The 15,378-nt window shown below is 39.4% G+C and overlaps 1 protein-coding gene across 1 annotated transcript; it reads right to left on the reverse strand.

Moving 5' to 3' along the window:
- Nucleotides 1-5,576: 5,576 nt before the first annotated feature.
- Nucleotides 5,577-8,417, reverse strand: LOC130075605 (WAP, Kazal, immunoglobulin, Kunitz and NTR domain-containing protein 2-like). The gene is made up of 2 exons (XM_056240318.1): nucleotides 7,897-8,417; nucleotides 5,577-7,080 (listed from the first exon to the last, which is right to left on the reverse strand). Exons 1-2 carry the CDS (start codon nucleotides 8,095-8,097, stop codon nucleotides 5,584-5,586), a joined length of 1,698 nt encoding a protein of 565 aa, XP_056096293.1. The 5' UTR covers nucleotides 8,098-8,417; the 3' UTR covers nucleotides 5,577-5,583.
- Between the last annotated feature and the right edge of the window lie 6,961 nt (nucleotides 8,418-15,378).

The raw sequence follows: 15,378 nt of genomic DNA on the forward strand, positions 1-15,378 counted from the left end.
GTAACATACAAATCCAGTGAATTCTAAACAGTAGAGTGCCATTCTTGTTTTGTTAAGACATTTTACAAAAGAAAACACTATAATGGTGCCTGTTGTTGTTAAGTGTTTTTTTTTTTTAGTCTTTCTGTTATGAGTGACAAAAGAGTTATAGTCGGTTTACAGAGGTGGAAAGTAACGAATTACATTTACTCGCGTTACGTAATTGAGTAGTTTTTTTGTGTACTTCTACTTTTTTAAGTAGTTTTTAAAATCTGTACTTTTACTTAAGTACGTTTTGTTTGAAGTATTTTACTTCGCTACATTTGAAATCATATGCGTTACTGAGTAAAAAATAATACAAGGGAGAAAAAAAAAATCACACTCCGGAAACTACTGCATCGATTGGTTCAAGGGCGGGAGAACAAACGCGCAAGAAAGGTGACGCAGACCCAGCTGAGCTGAAAGCGCCCTCGAATTCTTATGAAGCGAATTATGGCCAGTATGGAAATTCTTTGTAGAAAAAACGAGTGGTTGTCCTCGAGGATAGATATCCAATTTGCAAAAAATGTGGACGCAAAGTGGCTGCAAAAGGAGGATACATAGGACAACACCATCCCTCCTGCAGTTAAAGGTATGTCCTGATGATTATAACTTAAGGCCGAATGACTTACGTGATGCAGAGGGAATCCCGGAATCCAGTCATGAAAATGGAATATACATAACGCAGATGTCACGTAAAACACGCAAAATAATGGATGGATGAATACATGGAAAGTAGAACTGTGCAATAAATCCAATCGCGACATTGTCTGTGAATATTTAAGCACAAAAATACTGCTATGTAAATATATAACATATTTGTTCTGCTGAGCTGCGTCTACTATGTCTACTAACGTTACATACTCAAGTACGCGTGACTGTTTGTTCATGGTGTTTTCAGCGTCTCACAAACAATTTGAGGACATGAATACATTTCCAGAGCTAATCTGAGAGAACGCCTAATGAGCATTTTCATAATTTTATTTGAGAAAAACCATTGTCAAATACACATTGAAACGGGTCTTCACTACAACCTGTCAAAATAAAACTTCGGTTTTACTAAGGAGAAATTCTGGGCATACAATAGAACGAACTTCTCAAAATAATGATAACAACAATAATACATTTTATTTAAACATTATTTAAAGGAATATACATTTTTTTTGTCCATGGTTTAATTTAGTAAATCTGTTTTTGCAGCGCTTCCCCCAAAAATAAAAGGACACAAAGTTTAAATTTACATTTGATTACCACCGTTTTTGATAATATATTTGGATTAAATCATAAAAAGAAACATTAATTTTCTGAATAAAATAAATTTCATAGGACTATATTATTCTTAAACATTTTAATAAATTATTAATGTTAAAAATAAGTTGTCAATCTAATTCATTATCAATTATTGAATTTAATTGATTAGACATGTTTTATTGAAATTTTAATAAACAAAACAAACAAATGGTTTCAAGTTTGTTATAGTAAAAGCATTTGTTCAACCAAAAAAAACCCCTGTTTTCATTAATTTAACTGTCATTTTAACTAATGATAATAATAACCATAATTTAATAATACCGTTTATTTATTTAAAGATGCTATATGTAACTTTTCTTCTAAAATGAATCCTTTTTTTATTGCCTGCGTGTGAAGGGGTTGTAATCACACATTACAATGATCCACTTGTCGGTTTTAGCTATTACCTCTGAAGGCCGGTATTCCTATTTCTATGTGAAGTCTCCGGGTCGGATTTACTGCGAAATCCATCGGATATGACGTGCATGCGCGCTCCCGAGCCTCTATCCTTTTTATATACAGTCTATGCGACGGCACTGCAGCTGACCACATGGAGTCTGATAACACCAACAAACGACCTGCCTCCAGCACAGCACAGACTCCAACACAAACTCCACATAAATATAAAAAACAAAACAAAACAAAAATGTATCTGCTGAAGCTCGTCAGGCCAAACGTGAATCGGATCGACTTAGGACGAAAACACGGATCAACATCGGCAGAGCGTTTGAATTATGGAGAGACCTCCGCTATTTTTATTGTGATAAATTACAAGTTTTCAGATATGCTGAAATAATGTTAAACTATAATGAAATAGCAAGGTCAACTACAACATACATGAGACATGAAATGAATACAAAAGACTGTTCCAGGATAACAAAAAGTAAGTGCTTTAGGATGTAACTTTTATTTTATGTACTAGATCTACTGTCTAACGTCACTCATCCCACTACTATCATATTGTTTATAATACACATTTCCAGACACGTTCAGTGCAGTAATGTTACTTCCTACGATCTTACTGTTACACTGAAATTGTTCAGTCTAGTTCACTAACCGTTTTCGTTATCATATTATACATTAATCTATGTTGACATTGCTGATTGTGAAAGATACAGGAATAGTTAGTGAAATGCCTTATGCTAGATAACACCACAAATGTAACGTTATCATGGTACGAGCATGGAGCATTAGTTCAACGTCAAGCTGATAAAAGTAGCCTATTATTGTAACGTTGCAGTGGGAGTTTACATGAGTTTCCAGCATGTTGTGTGACGCTTTCTCTGGTGTGTTGAAAGTATCAGTGTGGCCGGTACCATGAGTGATCGCTCTTGTGTTCGAGCACGTGCGCTCTTGTAAAAATTGGTTGCAATCTGAAACATCACCGATAGAGGCCGCTAAAAAATACATATAGCACCTTTAATAATTGATTAATACTGTAAACCGTGATATTTTCTGAGACATTATCATACTGTGAAAATCTCATACCATTAATACAACCCTACACGGGGGATTCCCCCACCCGCTGTTAAAAAAGTAACTCAGTAACTTTTACTCTGAGTAAATTTTAAATGAGCTACTTTTTACTTTTACTTGAGTAGATTTTTAGACCGGTACTTTTACTTGTACTTAAGTAAAATTTCATTGAAGTAGTAGTACTTTTACTTGAGTAGAATATTTTATTACTCTTTCCACCTCTGTCAGTTTATAGTCGTTCAAACCCCTGCTTTGTTTTAACCCCGGCAAAAGGAGAGTTTCACACGTGTAATTCAGCGGGGTTAGCAGCGCTTTTACCCGGGGTTAAGAAACTGTTAGCATTGATGTGCCAAACTGCAGTGTGAAATGGCAACTGAAAACCAATCGCCTCATATTCACGTGTGGACTGTAAACGAAACACCGAGCGTTGGTCGTTTCTGCGTTTGAGAGGAAAACTGTCGAGTTTAGACACAAAACGAGACAATTGGAGTGAAGAGGCCGTTTCATTCTTACCTTTATAGTCTGAAATGTCCATTCAGTAAACTTGATTGTAGTAAGTCTGTCAGGTAAAATGTAATGAGAATGCGCCGCGCTAGATCCTTTACGTAAACATGTAGCGTGCAGCGTTCGTCCAATCAGTGACCCTAACACCGCAAATATGCAAATGAGAACGTTAACCCGGGGTTTAGGAATGTAGCCTACAGTGTGAAACGTCAGCATGAAAACCTAGGATTGTAGTTTTTCTTGTGGCACAATTTCCCAAACCAGTCATTAGTTCTCAAAATAAAGACACATTTCACCTGTTTTTACCGTTTTATTCAGTCTTTGGTTTTCACACACGTTCCAATTTTCTTAAAGGGATAGTTCACTCAAAACAAAAAAAGTTGTTGTTACTCACCTTCAAGTTGTTCCAAACCTGTATGAATTTCTTTCTTGTGCTGAACACAAAAGAAGGTAACCACAGTTGACTTCCAATGTCCTTCCCCCCCCCCCCCCCAAAACTGTCTTTATTTATGTCTTCTGAGGCCAAAGTTTGATTCTGACAAGAGATAATGTGTTTTTGACTAAAATATTTGATTTTGATGTGACAGTTTGGGGTTTGTACAAGTTGGTGTGTAGTTCTGAGATTGTGTAGTTGTAAGAAAACTGTGAAGTGTTTCATGTATTGTGTATAAATAACCCAGGATTATGTTTACCTAGGAATAGGATTAGTTCAAGTCAAGTGTGAAACGCCTTAAAGCTCTCACTGCAGTTTATGTTACATGTTTATATTACAGGACACAATTATTCCCAAATTGATCCCTTTTGTAGATGGTAATATGTAGGTTTCAGTCTACATCTAACTGTTTTGATAGTATTTCATTTTTTAGATCTGGAAAAAAATGATTTAACAGTTTTAAAACGAGTATGTAAACATGCAAATTGGCCTGTAGGTTCATAGAGTTTTAGTGCCGTTTTTGTGTCTGAGTGAGAAAAGAGTTCATGCAATCTGACACATGTCATAATTGAGGAAATGTTGTGCTAAAGCAATGGAAAATGATCCACCGTTTAGCCCACATGACCTAAGTATTGAGAAATTGTAAAAAAAAAAATTAAAATCTTTCCAACACATTTGTTTGCATAATTGGTGTTGTGCACTTGGAAAAGTAGAAGAATTAGACATAGAGGTTCAAAGGTTTATTCCACGATGCAAATCATGATAGACACTGAACTATGAAGATAATAAAAAGACAATTTTAGAAATACGTAAGTGCTTGTAAGAAATTACAGTCAGCTTTTTTGGTTTATCAGTAATCGAAAAGAATAAAAAATAAATAGCTTAAAATTAAATGCAGTCCGTGCTAAATCATATACACAGTTCTATACACAAAGATGGATTATTTCTCCTACTGAAATCGATCTTATTTTCAATATTATAGTACAACTTATCTAAGTGCATTAAGCAAATCTAATCAGTACAACATGAGCAACAACAACAAATCTTCCGCCATAAAAGTTCAACCAAACAGATAGGAAAAAGTTCATTTATCCAAACCATCTAAACAAAAAAAATGCATTCATTTCCAGCACTTAATGACTTTATAAGGCAGCTGCGTTTGAAGTCACTGGGACTTTTGTTTGTCGCTCAGATTAATGCGTCCTATGTCCACAAATGTTCTTTTACTTTAACTGTAAGGGCAACTCTTATAAAAACCTTCCAAGTTGATGTGAGCATTTCTATTCAAGCTGAAGAAACTAGGGGTGTAACAATATATCGTGTCACAATATATCGCAATACAATATCGTGGATAGTTCACCCAAAATAAAAATTACTGTGTGAGAAAAAAATCAAGTTTTCAGAGTTTTAGTGTCAGTACTACATTAAACTATAATGTTGAATATAATGTATAATATTGCAATATTTGTGGTTCCTGATAATGCCAGATGTCTGATGTTACCAGTAAAAATGGCCTAAATATATCTAGTCAGTGACAGAGATGTGAAATAATTGTGTATTTTCAGCTTCATAATTATGAATAATGTTATTCTGGTGTCTCTATTGTCCTGTGCTTTGGGTTTCAGCACCAAGTCCAAACCTATTCATGTACACACACAGTGTAACACCAAATTAGCATTTTAATCAACAGCACATTTTGTGTTAACCTTTTACCATACGTCTTGAGGATCGCAGAATCGTGATGTGTATCGGATCGTGACATGAGGGAATCGTTACACCCCTAATGGAAACATATCTAACCTTGTCAGAACTGTGACATAAAAGACTAACACCAGAACCGTTTAATCGTTCTGGGAAAAGTCCTACTGGATGAACTCTTTCAAAATGTCGCAGGTGTTTTTATTGATGACCTCGCGTAGCTTCCGAACACGCCGGGCGCTGGAAAGCACGATGAAGCTGTCGGGTTGCAGGACAGCCATGCCGTTATCCACGTCTCCCATGAGGATGATCTGGCCGTCTGTGGTGGTCACGTTCGGACACGGACAGGCCCAGTCCATGTTCTGCAGGGTCACCTCGAGCGGATCCTTCCCGAAGAACTTCAAGCCCATTTTCTCGTCCTTCAGGATCTCCTCCACCGTGACCAAAGCGTGACCCGAATCCTGATCCTCGGTGAGCTCCGTCACACGTCCCAGAATCACGAAATCACTCCTACAGAAGCTGGTCACCATCTTGTGCTTTGGTTTGCACGGTTTGCATCGCTGGATCCTCGGGAACGGGCATGTGTCTTCGCACGCATCTTTGGTTTTGAAGTTGTTCTCGTTGCCTTTGCATCCGCCGAACACGAACGGCTGGCAGCGGCGCTGGGATCCGCTGTACGCCCATCGAGGCTCGTACGCCTTGCAAGGTCCCTGGTAAATCGGGAGGTTGCAAGGCGCGGAAAGCTCGTCCCGACACGACGTCATGCACGTGTCGTAAGCGTCGAAGTGATTGCGGTTTTTGCTGCAGTTGCCGTACGTAAAAGTATAGCAGTTGTTCCTCTGTGGGTCGTAAAACCAACTCAGCTTTTCCTCTCCACAATCGTCCCCGTCCGGCACTTTCAAACACTCCTCGGCTGGGAACCCGGTGGAGTTCAGCTCTATGATCGGCTCTTGCTGGATTACGGACAGCGGGAAGTGCGCGAGTATCGAGCCGCCGGGATTGGTGGCCGTGCATGTGTAGACGCCGGCGTCTTGCAGTTGTGCGTTGTAGATGACCAACTGCCCGATGTTAGTGACCACTACGTTCCCATGCACGTGATTGGGTTTCATAACCACTGGGTTTCCGTGCTGTTTCTCCCAGGTTATCTCAGGTTTCGGTCGCCCTGCCACTTCACAGAGAAAGCTAGCCGTGTCTCCGACGAACACGGACTGCTGAGACGGGATGCCGAGCATTATAGGAGTGTGTGTGTGTATGTGTCCCGGAGTCGTGCGCTGGATTGCAGTGGTGGGTAACGCAGTGGTGCCGGTCGGGACAGGACTGGTGTTGGGCCAGGTGAGATGAAAACGACACGTCACGACCGATAAGGAGATTCCCTTCGAACACGCTTCGGCATCCATGTAGCACTTGTTGTAGTAGGTCATGCCGTCCGAGGCGCAGGTGAAGAGCGGGTCTCTCTCGCACCGGTCCCGGCACTTGCACACCGGCTGGCCGTCCCAGATGTCGCACTGGGAGCCCTGCTGGGAACACTGGAACGTGTCGCAGGACGCCTCCGTTGGCAAACCCATCGGCCCTTTCTTGCCTGTAGTGTCGATGAAGCGCGCCGCCACACAGCTGCGGTTTCCACACACATTGGCACAGCACTTCTCAAATGTTTGACATTCCTGGACAAATGTAAACAAAGAGTGAATAATCCTGATATATACAAAAAATGTGTGTGTGTGTATACTGCATATTACTTGCATGCATGTCCATTTTAGACATATATTGCAGAATATTGTTGTTGTATTCACTTGATAATCTTGATTACACGAATGAAGGGAAATATACATAATATTGCAATGCAATATAAATTATTATATGAAAATGTGTATTTTATACACATTAAATTGAACATGCATGCAATTTATATAATGTATATATATATATATATATATATATATACAAACATATCATATAAACTCAAATAAAATATACTCATATAAAATGTGTATTTTATATACATGAAATGAAAATGCATGCAATTTATATAAGGTATGTATGTGTATTCATTTCATATATATATATATAAACACACATATATTGCACAATATTGTTGTTGCATTCACTTCATAATCCTGATTACATGAATAAAAATAAATATACATATTGCAGTGTTATAATATATATAAATGACTATATTAGATATGCATATTTTTATTTATATATATGAAATTAACATGCATGCATATATATAAATATATATATATATAGAATATATATGACATTAACAAACATGCAAGTAATATATCAATATTACTAGCATGTTTGTTCATTTCACACACATATATATGAATATATATATATGAATATATAGAATATATATATATGATGAACATTATATATATAGTTATATATCATATATGAATGAAATGGACATGCATGCAAGCATATATTACAGTCAAAATGACAACTAATTTCAATGGAATGAAAAGGCAAACCTGATCAGATTCACATTCGCGCATGCATGTGCTCATTGCATCGACCCACAGGTTTGGGTTCATGTCGTTGGGACAGATCCCTGCGTGGGAATACGCGACTCTCTGCAAACTCATGCCTTTCACGCACTGCCTGTCCACAGACAGCAGCAGAAACTGTCCCGACACGAACCAGATCCAGCGAGGAAACAGCATCCACCACATGTCGGAGGGCAGAACTGAGGAATTATTTCGAGGAGTTTACTAGCCTAATTTTATTGAAACAACTGAGCCAGAATTGTGCGCCTCGAGCTTCCAAGCAGCAGGAGGGGGAAAAAAGAAAATCTCCCAGAGATTCAGAAAACTGTGAGTGGAAAATGAGTTTAGATCTCTGTATTTATACTCTCTAATAGTTTGCACTTCTTGAGCAACAAAGGCTCGCCTGACCACAAATCTCGCCCTTACGCGCAAATGACTGACATGAATTACTCTGCAGTTCTAGAGAGAGGATTAGAAACATCTGGTCCAGAGTTGGGTTGGTACTGGGACACCTGCCTCTCCGTGAAAGAGCTGAAGTGCTGCTTTAACCCTTTATCTGCGCGCGCTCGTGGGAATTGCGCGCGCGCGATCCTTTCAGTGCGCTTTAAAAGGAAAGATGCCACACAGAAATACAAGAAAAGTAGAACTGGATATTTTAAAATGTCAGAGTCTAAGTAATCTAATCTTCTCATGTTTTTTTTTAACCAGTTTCTGAAATCAGCATCATACATGAAAGCTCTTGTAAAGAAATAGGCTATATACATGACCAAAAAAAAAAGTGAAATAAGAAAGTAAACCGTCGGTTTAGTATTGATTTGTGATCATTTAAGACAGAATGAGAAGGTTGTCATTTAATTAGATGAAACATCCATGCAATCATTTGCATGTTAAATCATAAAAATATCAATTTTACATCAAAGTTTGAGACATAACTCAATTTAAACCAAATGTGTTTTAACACAGCTTTCAGAATCGTTGTTTCTGTTTAATTTCTGTATTTTTGACAGTGCGTTTATCGTATAAAAGTAAACGAAATTATTTTATTGTAAGGTAGAAACTTTGCTGAAGTGGTTGTTTTGAACAAGCATTGACTTAGATATTATGCAAAATAAATTACTTTAACAATAAAGCATATGCATGGTGTCTTTTGCCCAAATGTGGAGTAAAAAGCTCCCTTGCCATAGAGTTTTTAAACGAAACATAGTGCTTTTACCATTTCTACCCCCACAAAATGTGTTGCTTCATGTTCAGTAAAATGATCTTTGCAATCATACACTATATGGGTGTTGTATTGAGAAGCATTTGTACTTGTGTTGATTATACACTCCATTATATGATATGCATTAAATTAGCCTAACGTCATTTAAAATGAGGTTTGATTTTAAGTAGAACACAGTGTACGTAAAGCTTTCAGAACTCAAAATCTGTTTATGCAAAAATACTAATGCTGATTAAAGTATATTAGCGCTCATTAGCTCTGAAGAAGAATGTGCACAGGACAAAAGACACGCTTCATTCACTCCTGCCTTTGACTGAATATAAACAACACCGTAAGAAATATAAGATAGCTATATATATGTATAATGTATAGGCTATTCCAGAAGTGCTTCCAAAAAGTTTGTTTACTAACCACTTTTATTCTAAAATATTGTTAACATAACCTGAGCTGAATATCTCCCAGCTGGGCTGTTCAGAAGCTTCACCTTATTTTACCCCAGATTTACTCTAACAGTGCCTTGTTGTTAACTTTAACTGTTCGACAGTTATAGGAAATTCCTTGTCCTCACATAAAACCCATTCAGACTCACAAGCGTGTCAAATGAGGACAAGCTCTTTATGAATTACACTTTTTTTTGTTCTTTGTGCAATATAGTGTTTTATCTTCGAAATATCCAAGCATCTCAGACGGTACACTATTAAAAATAAATAAAATAATAATTTAAATCAAGTTTTTTCTCTCTCGCAGTGATGCCATGTAGAACCATTTTGGGTTCCCAAAGCTCTTAAAAGAACCTTTTTTTGTGTGTGTGAAGAACATATATGTGCAAAAGTTCCAATCTCAGATAAAGCATCTTTATTTTTGAAGAGTGATCCACTTCAATCTGGCCCTCCGCAGTTTCCCGCATGATACACGCCTCAGGTGTTTGGACCCAAATATATCATTACCCGAACGTCGAACAACACTGTATTTCTTCCTCCAACGCTTCAGAGGAAGCGTGTTTCAGTGAAGTGTCCCAGTTGAGGAGAGGATCTGGCCTCCAGCAGGACTCGAGTCTTTCATGAAGCCGCTGGCACACTGATAACACAGCAACTCTTCCCCGTGTGTGATTGATTGCTGAAGGAGTAGCGAACACACACCGCATTCTTTCACCTTCCCCACTTCTGCAGACGCATTACCTTACCTGCCCTCCGCGGAGGCAACGAGTCATGCATTTGTTTGAGGAAATGGTGTAATGGGAACAAAAAATTAATAAACTCCTGTCAATCTAAACAGCTTGAGTGAGGACTGACACAACCTCAGGCTGTGCTATTAAAATAATAGGCTGTTTACTTGTGACTCTGGGATGTAATTAAGCATACTAATTATTAAAGCACACCTTGTTGAGAAACCGTAGACAGTTTAAACTGATAGCAGACAAATACATTTTTGTGTTGTATATGGTATTCATATTATTAGAAACTGTATATTTTATTGAAAATTAGAATGCCCTTGAACCCTTCGTTGTCTTACGTTTGAAAGATTTCTATAGTTTGACCATTTCAATGAATGTGCCGATAATTTCTGTCACTGTCTGGTCGTTCCCTATCCCCTATATAGTGCACTGACTGATCGTTCCCTATATAGTGCACTGACTGGTCGTTCCATATCCCCTATATAGTGCACTGACTGGTCGTTCCCTATCCCCTATATAGTGCACTGTCTAATCGTTCCTTATACCCTATATAGTCCACTGACTGATCGTTCCCTATCCCCTATATAGTGCACTGTCTAATCGTTCCTTATACCCTATATAGTCCACTGACTGATCTCTCCCTATCCCCTATATAGTGCACTGTCTGATCGTTCCCTATATAGTGCACTGTCTAATCGTTCCATATCCCCTATATAGTGCACTGACTGGTCGTTCCCTATCCCCTATATAGTGCACTGTCTGTTCGTTCCCTATCCCCTATATAGTGCACTGTCTAATCGTTCCCTATCCCCTATATAGTGCACTGTCTAATCGTTCCATATCCCCTATATAGTGCACTGACTGATCGTTCCCTATCCCCTATATAGTGCACTGTCTAATCGTTCCATATCCCCTATATAGTGCACTGACTGGTCGTTCCCTATCCCCTATATAGTGTACTGTCTGTTCGTTCCCTATCCCCTATAGAGTGCACAGTCTAATCGTTCCCTATCCCCTATATAGTGTACTGTCTGTTCGTTCCCTATCCCCTATATAGTGCACTGTCTAATCGTTCCCTATCCCCTATATAGTGCACTGTCTAATCGTTCCATATCCCCTGTATAGTGCACTGACTGGTCGTTCCCTATCCCCTATATAGTGCACTGTCTGTTCGTTCCCTATCCCCTATTTAGTGCACAGTCTAATCGTTCCCTATCCCCTATATAGTGTACTGTCTGTTCGTTCCCTATCCCCTATTTAGTGCACAGTCTAATCGTTCCCTATCCCCTATATAGTGCACTGACTGATAGTTCCCTATCCCCTATATAGTGTACTGACTGATCATTCCCTATCCCCTATATAGTGCATTGACTGATAGTTCCCTATCCCCTATATAGTGCACTGACTGATCATTCCCTGTCCCCTATATAGTGCACAGTCTAATCGTTCCCTCTCCCCTATATAGTGCACTGTCTAATCGTTCCCTCTCCCCTATATAGTGTACTGACTGATAGTTCCCTATCCCCTATATAGTGCACTGACTGATCATTCCCTATCACCTATATAGTGCAGTCTAATCATTCCCTATCCCCTATATAGTGCACTGTCTGATCGTTCCCTATCCCCTATATAGTGTAACATCTACTCGTTCCTTATCCCCTATATAGTGTACTGTCTGTTCGTTCCCTATCCCCTATATAGTGCACAGTCTAATCGTTCCCTCTCCCCTATATAGTGTACTGACTGATAGTTCCCTATCCCCTATATAGTGCACTGACTGATAGTTCCCTATCCCCTATATAGTGCACAGTCTAATAGTTCCCTATCCCCTATATAGTGCACTGTCTGTTCGTTCCCTATCCCCTATATAGTGCACTGTCTAATCGTTCCCTCTCCCCTATATAGTGTACTGACTGATAGTTCCCTATCCCCTATATAGTGCACTGACTGATCATTCCCTATCACCTATATAGTGCACTGTCTGATCGTTCCCTATCCCCTATATAGTGTAACATCTACTCGTTCCTTATCCCCTATATAGTGTACTGTCTGTTCGTTCCCTATCCCCTATATAGTGCACAGTCTAATCGTTCCCTCTACCCTATATAGTGTACTGACTGATAGTTCCCTATCCCCTATATAGTGCACTGACTGATAGTTCCCTATCCCCTATATAGTGCACAGTCTAATAGTTCCCTATCCCCTATATAGTGCACTGTCTGATCGTTCCCTATCCCCTATATAGTGCACTGTCTGATCGTTCCCTATCACCTATATAGTGTACTGACTGATTGTTCCCTATCCCCTATATAGTGTGTTCACCATGTAGAAAATAGTAAATGCAGCATCTGTTTATAATGTTGTCAATCTGATGACAAGCTGAAGTGCAGAGTGATGTCATCAAAATCCATATTGGCGGAAGTGAGTGTACATTTTGGATGCTTATATCTTCTAAATGCACATTTTGTCATTGTTTTGGAGCACACTAGCTTATAGATAACAGTAAGGCGAACAAATTCATATTAAAAGCCAAAAAAATAAATACATTTGGATTTCATGGGGACTTTAAACAGAGTCAACAGCTTTCACACACGTCTTTCAAAATAAAAGTCAGAAAAACATTGGTTTCTTTGGCTACACACTTCTGGACCCACTCAAAATGGTTTTGTGGCCCACTTTTGTGTCGCCGGTTGAGAAACACTGTATTACACACACACACACACTCCGCACGTCTTCAGATGCTGGAACACCGGCTGCACGTAACACCTTGTTGTTTTCTGTATGAAAACAGCATGTCATGCTCATATTCTCAGGGCCCAACCCTTACACGAGTCACGACTCAGGTTTATTTCCCAGAAAACATCTTCCACGCCAGGAATGAGGAATCATTCAGACTCGAACACAAACACCGAGGGCCGTAGACGCTGCGCTGACAGTGTGAAGATAAATTGGCCTTTAAACACAAACCAGCGCTTGTTTTAACACCGGAGACGAAACTTGCTTTGTCATCGGTCCATCGAAACATCGTTCGCCCGCAGCATGAAGTGATGGGACAGGTAAAGAGGAAGAGCCAAACCCAAACCCGTCCATACTTCCCCTGAGGGAGCGAAACTCACACTTCACAGCAAGTCCGTCATCTGTCAGCAGACAGCACTCTCTAGATGAAGATACACCACTGATCCTAATGAAGAAAAGGCTTTAAAGGGATAGTTCACCCAACAATGAAAATTAGCCCATATGACATTCTTCTTTCAGAATTCAGACTAATGCGTTTTGAAGTCCATAAAGTGCATCTGTCCATCATAAAAGTGCATCTATCCATCATAAAAGTGCATCTGTCCATCATAAGTGCATCTGTCCATCATAAGTGCATCTATCCATCATAAAAGTGCATCTATCCATCATAAAAGTGCATCTGTCCATCATAAAAGTGCATCTATCCATCATAAAAGTGCATCTGTCCATCATAAAAGTGCATCTATCCATCATAAAAGTGCATCTGTCCATCATAAAAGTGCATCTGTCCATCATAAAAGTGCATCTATCCATCATAAAAGTGCATCTATCCATCATAAAAGTGCATCTGTCCATCATAAAAGTGCATCTATCCATCATAAAAGTGCATCTGTCCATCATAAAAGTGCATCTATCCATCATAAAAGTGCATCTATCCATCATAAAAGTGCATCTGTCCATCATAAAAGTGCATCTATCCATCATAAAAGTGCATCTGTCCATCATAAGTGCATCTATCCATCATAAAAGTGCATCTGTCCATCATAAAAGTGCGTGCATCTGTCCATCATAAAAGTGCATATATCCATCATAAGTGCATCTATCCATCGTAAAAGTGCATCTGTCATCATAAAAGTGCATCTATCCATCATAAAAGTGCATCTATCCATCATAAAAGTGCATCTGTCCATCATAAAAGTGCATCTGTCCATCATAAAAGTGCATCTATCCATCATAAAAGTGCATCTGTCATCATAAAAGTGCATCTGTCCATCATAAAAGTGCATCTATCCATCATAAAAGTGCATCTATCCATCATAAAAGTGCATCTGTCCATCATAAAAGTGCATCTGTCCATCATAAAAGTGCATCTATCCATCGTAAAAGTGCATCTGTCCATCATAAAAGTGCATCTATCCATCGTAAAACTGCACTTTTATGGACTTCAAAACAGAAACGGCCATTCGCTGCCATTATGAAGCTTGGAAGAGCCAGGACATTTTTTAATATAACTCTGATTGTATTCGTCTGAAAGAGTGTCATATACACCTAGGATGGCTTCAGGCCGAGTAAGTCATGGGCTTTTTGGGTGAACTCTCCCTTTAAACACTCAGATCTCCGGCTGCGAGCGTGAGGCGTCTTGTTGGGAGATGAATGGGAATAAACAGCCCTCCTGTTAGGATCCCGCGGCTCTGCCAATGTTTGTCACTCACGAGGATATTTAAAGATCCGGGATCTTTTTCTGCCTCCGGGAGATTCTTCGTGATTAATCTTGCACCGGGAGCCGGAGCGAGCGGAGGGAGGCGTGGGCTCGTGTCACTCAGTTGGGCAATTTCATTTCTGAAGAAGTGTTTGACATTCAGAGGAGAAAACCAGTGAACAAGCTGAAAGTCTGAGACTCTGTAGACATTTTACACACACACACGCACACCGGCACACGTCACGCACACACACACACATAGAGAGTTCATAGACAATTGGAAAAGTTTTTGGGGCAAGCCTGACCTGTTGAAAAGAGATGGTATTCATCCCTCCTGGGCTGGTGCTGCTCTTCTCTCTAGTAATTTGGCTCATAGTCTTAGAGCTCAAACATGACAATCTGGGGCTCAGGTCAGGAAGCAGACAGACTGGCTAAACCGACCGTCTGCTAGCGGCCTCACGTCACCAAGGTCAGATAAATCCCATCACATGGAGCCTCTTTCACCTAGATATCATCATATAGAGACTGTGTCTGTTCCCCGAATTTGGAAATCCAAAAAACGTCAGGTTAAAAATGTAATTGATGTTCAACAAATAAAAAACAGATATAATACAGATGAGCAAATGATAAAGCTTGGGT

This window comes from Rhinichthys klamathensis, unplaced genomic scaffold (genome assembly GCF_029890125.1).
Source record: "Rhinichthys klamathensis goyatoka isolate OS25496 unplaced genomic scaffold, OSU_Roscu_1.1 h1tg000592l_1, whole genome shotgun sequence".
NCBI lineage: Eukaryota > Metazoa > Chordata > Actinopteri > Cypriniformes > Leuciscidae > Rhinichthys > Rhinichthys klamathensis.

Coding starts and splice junctions, on each gene's coding strand:
- LOC130075605 (XM_056240318.1), bottom strand. CDS start 8,097: ATGTGGTGGATGCTGTTTCCTCGCTGGATCTGGTTCGTGTCGGGACAG. Junction 7,081..7,896: donor GCGAATGTGAATCTGATCAG/GTTTGCCTTTTC, acceptor ACATTTGTCCAG/GAATGTCAAACATTTGAGAA.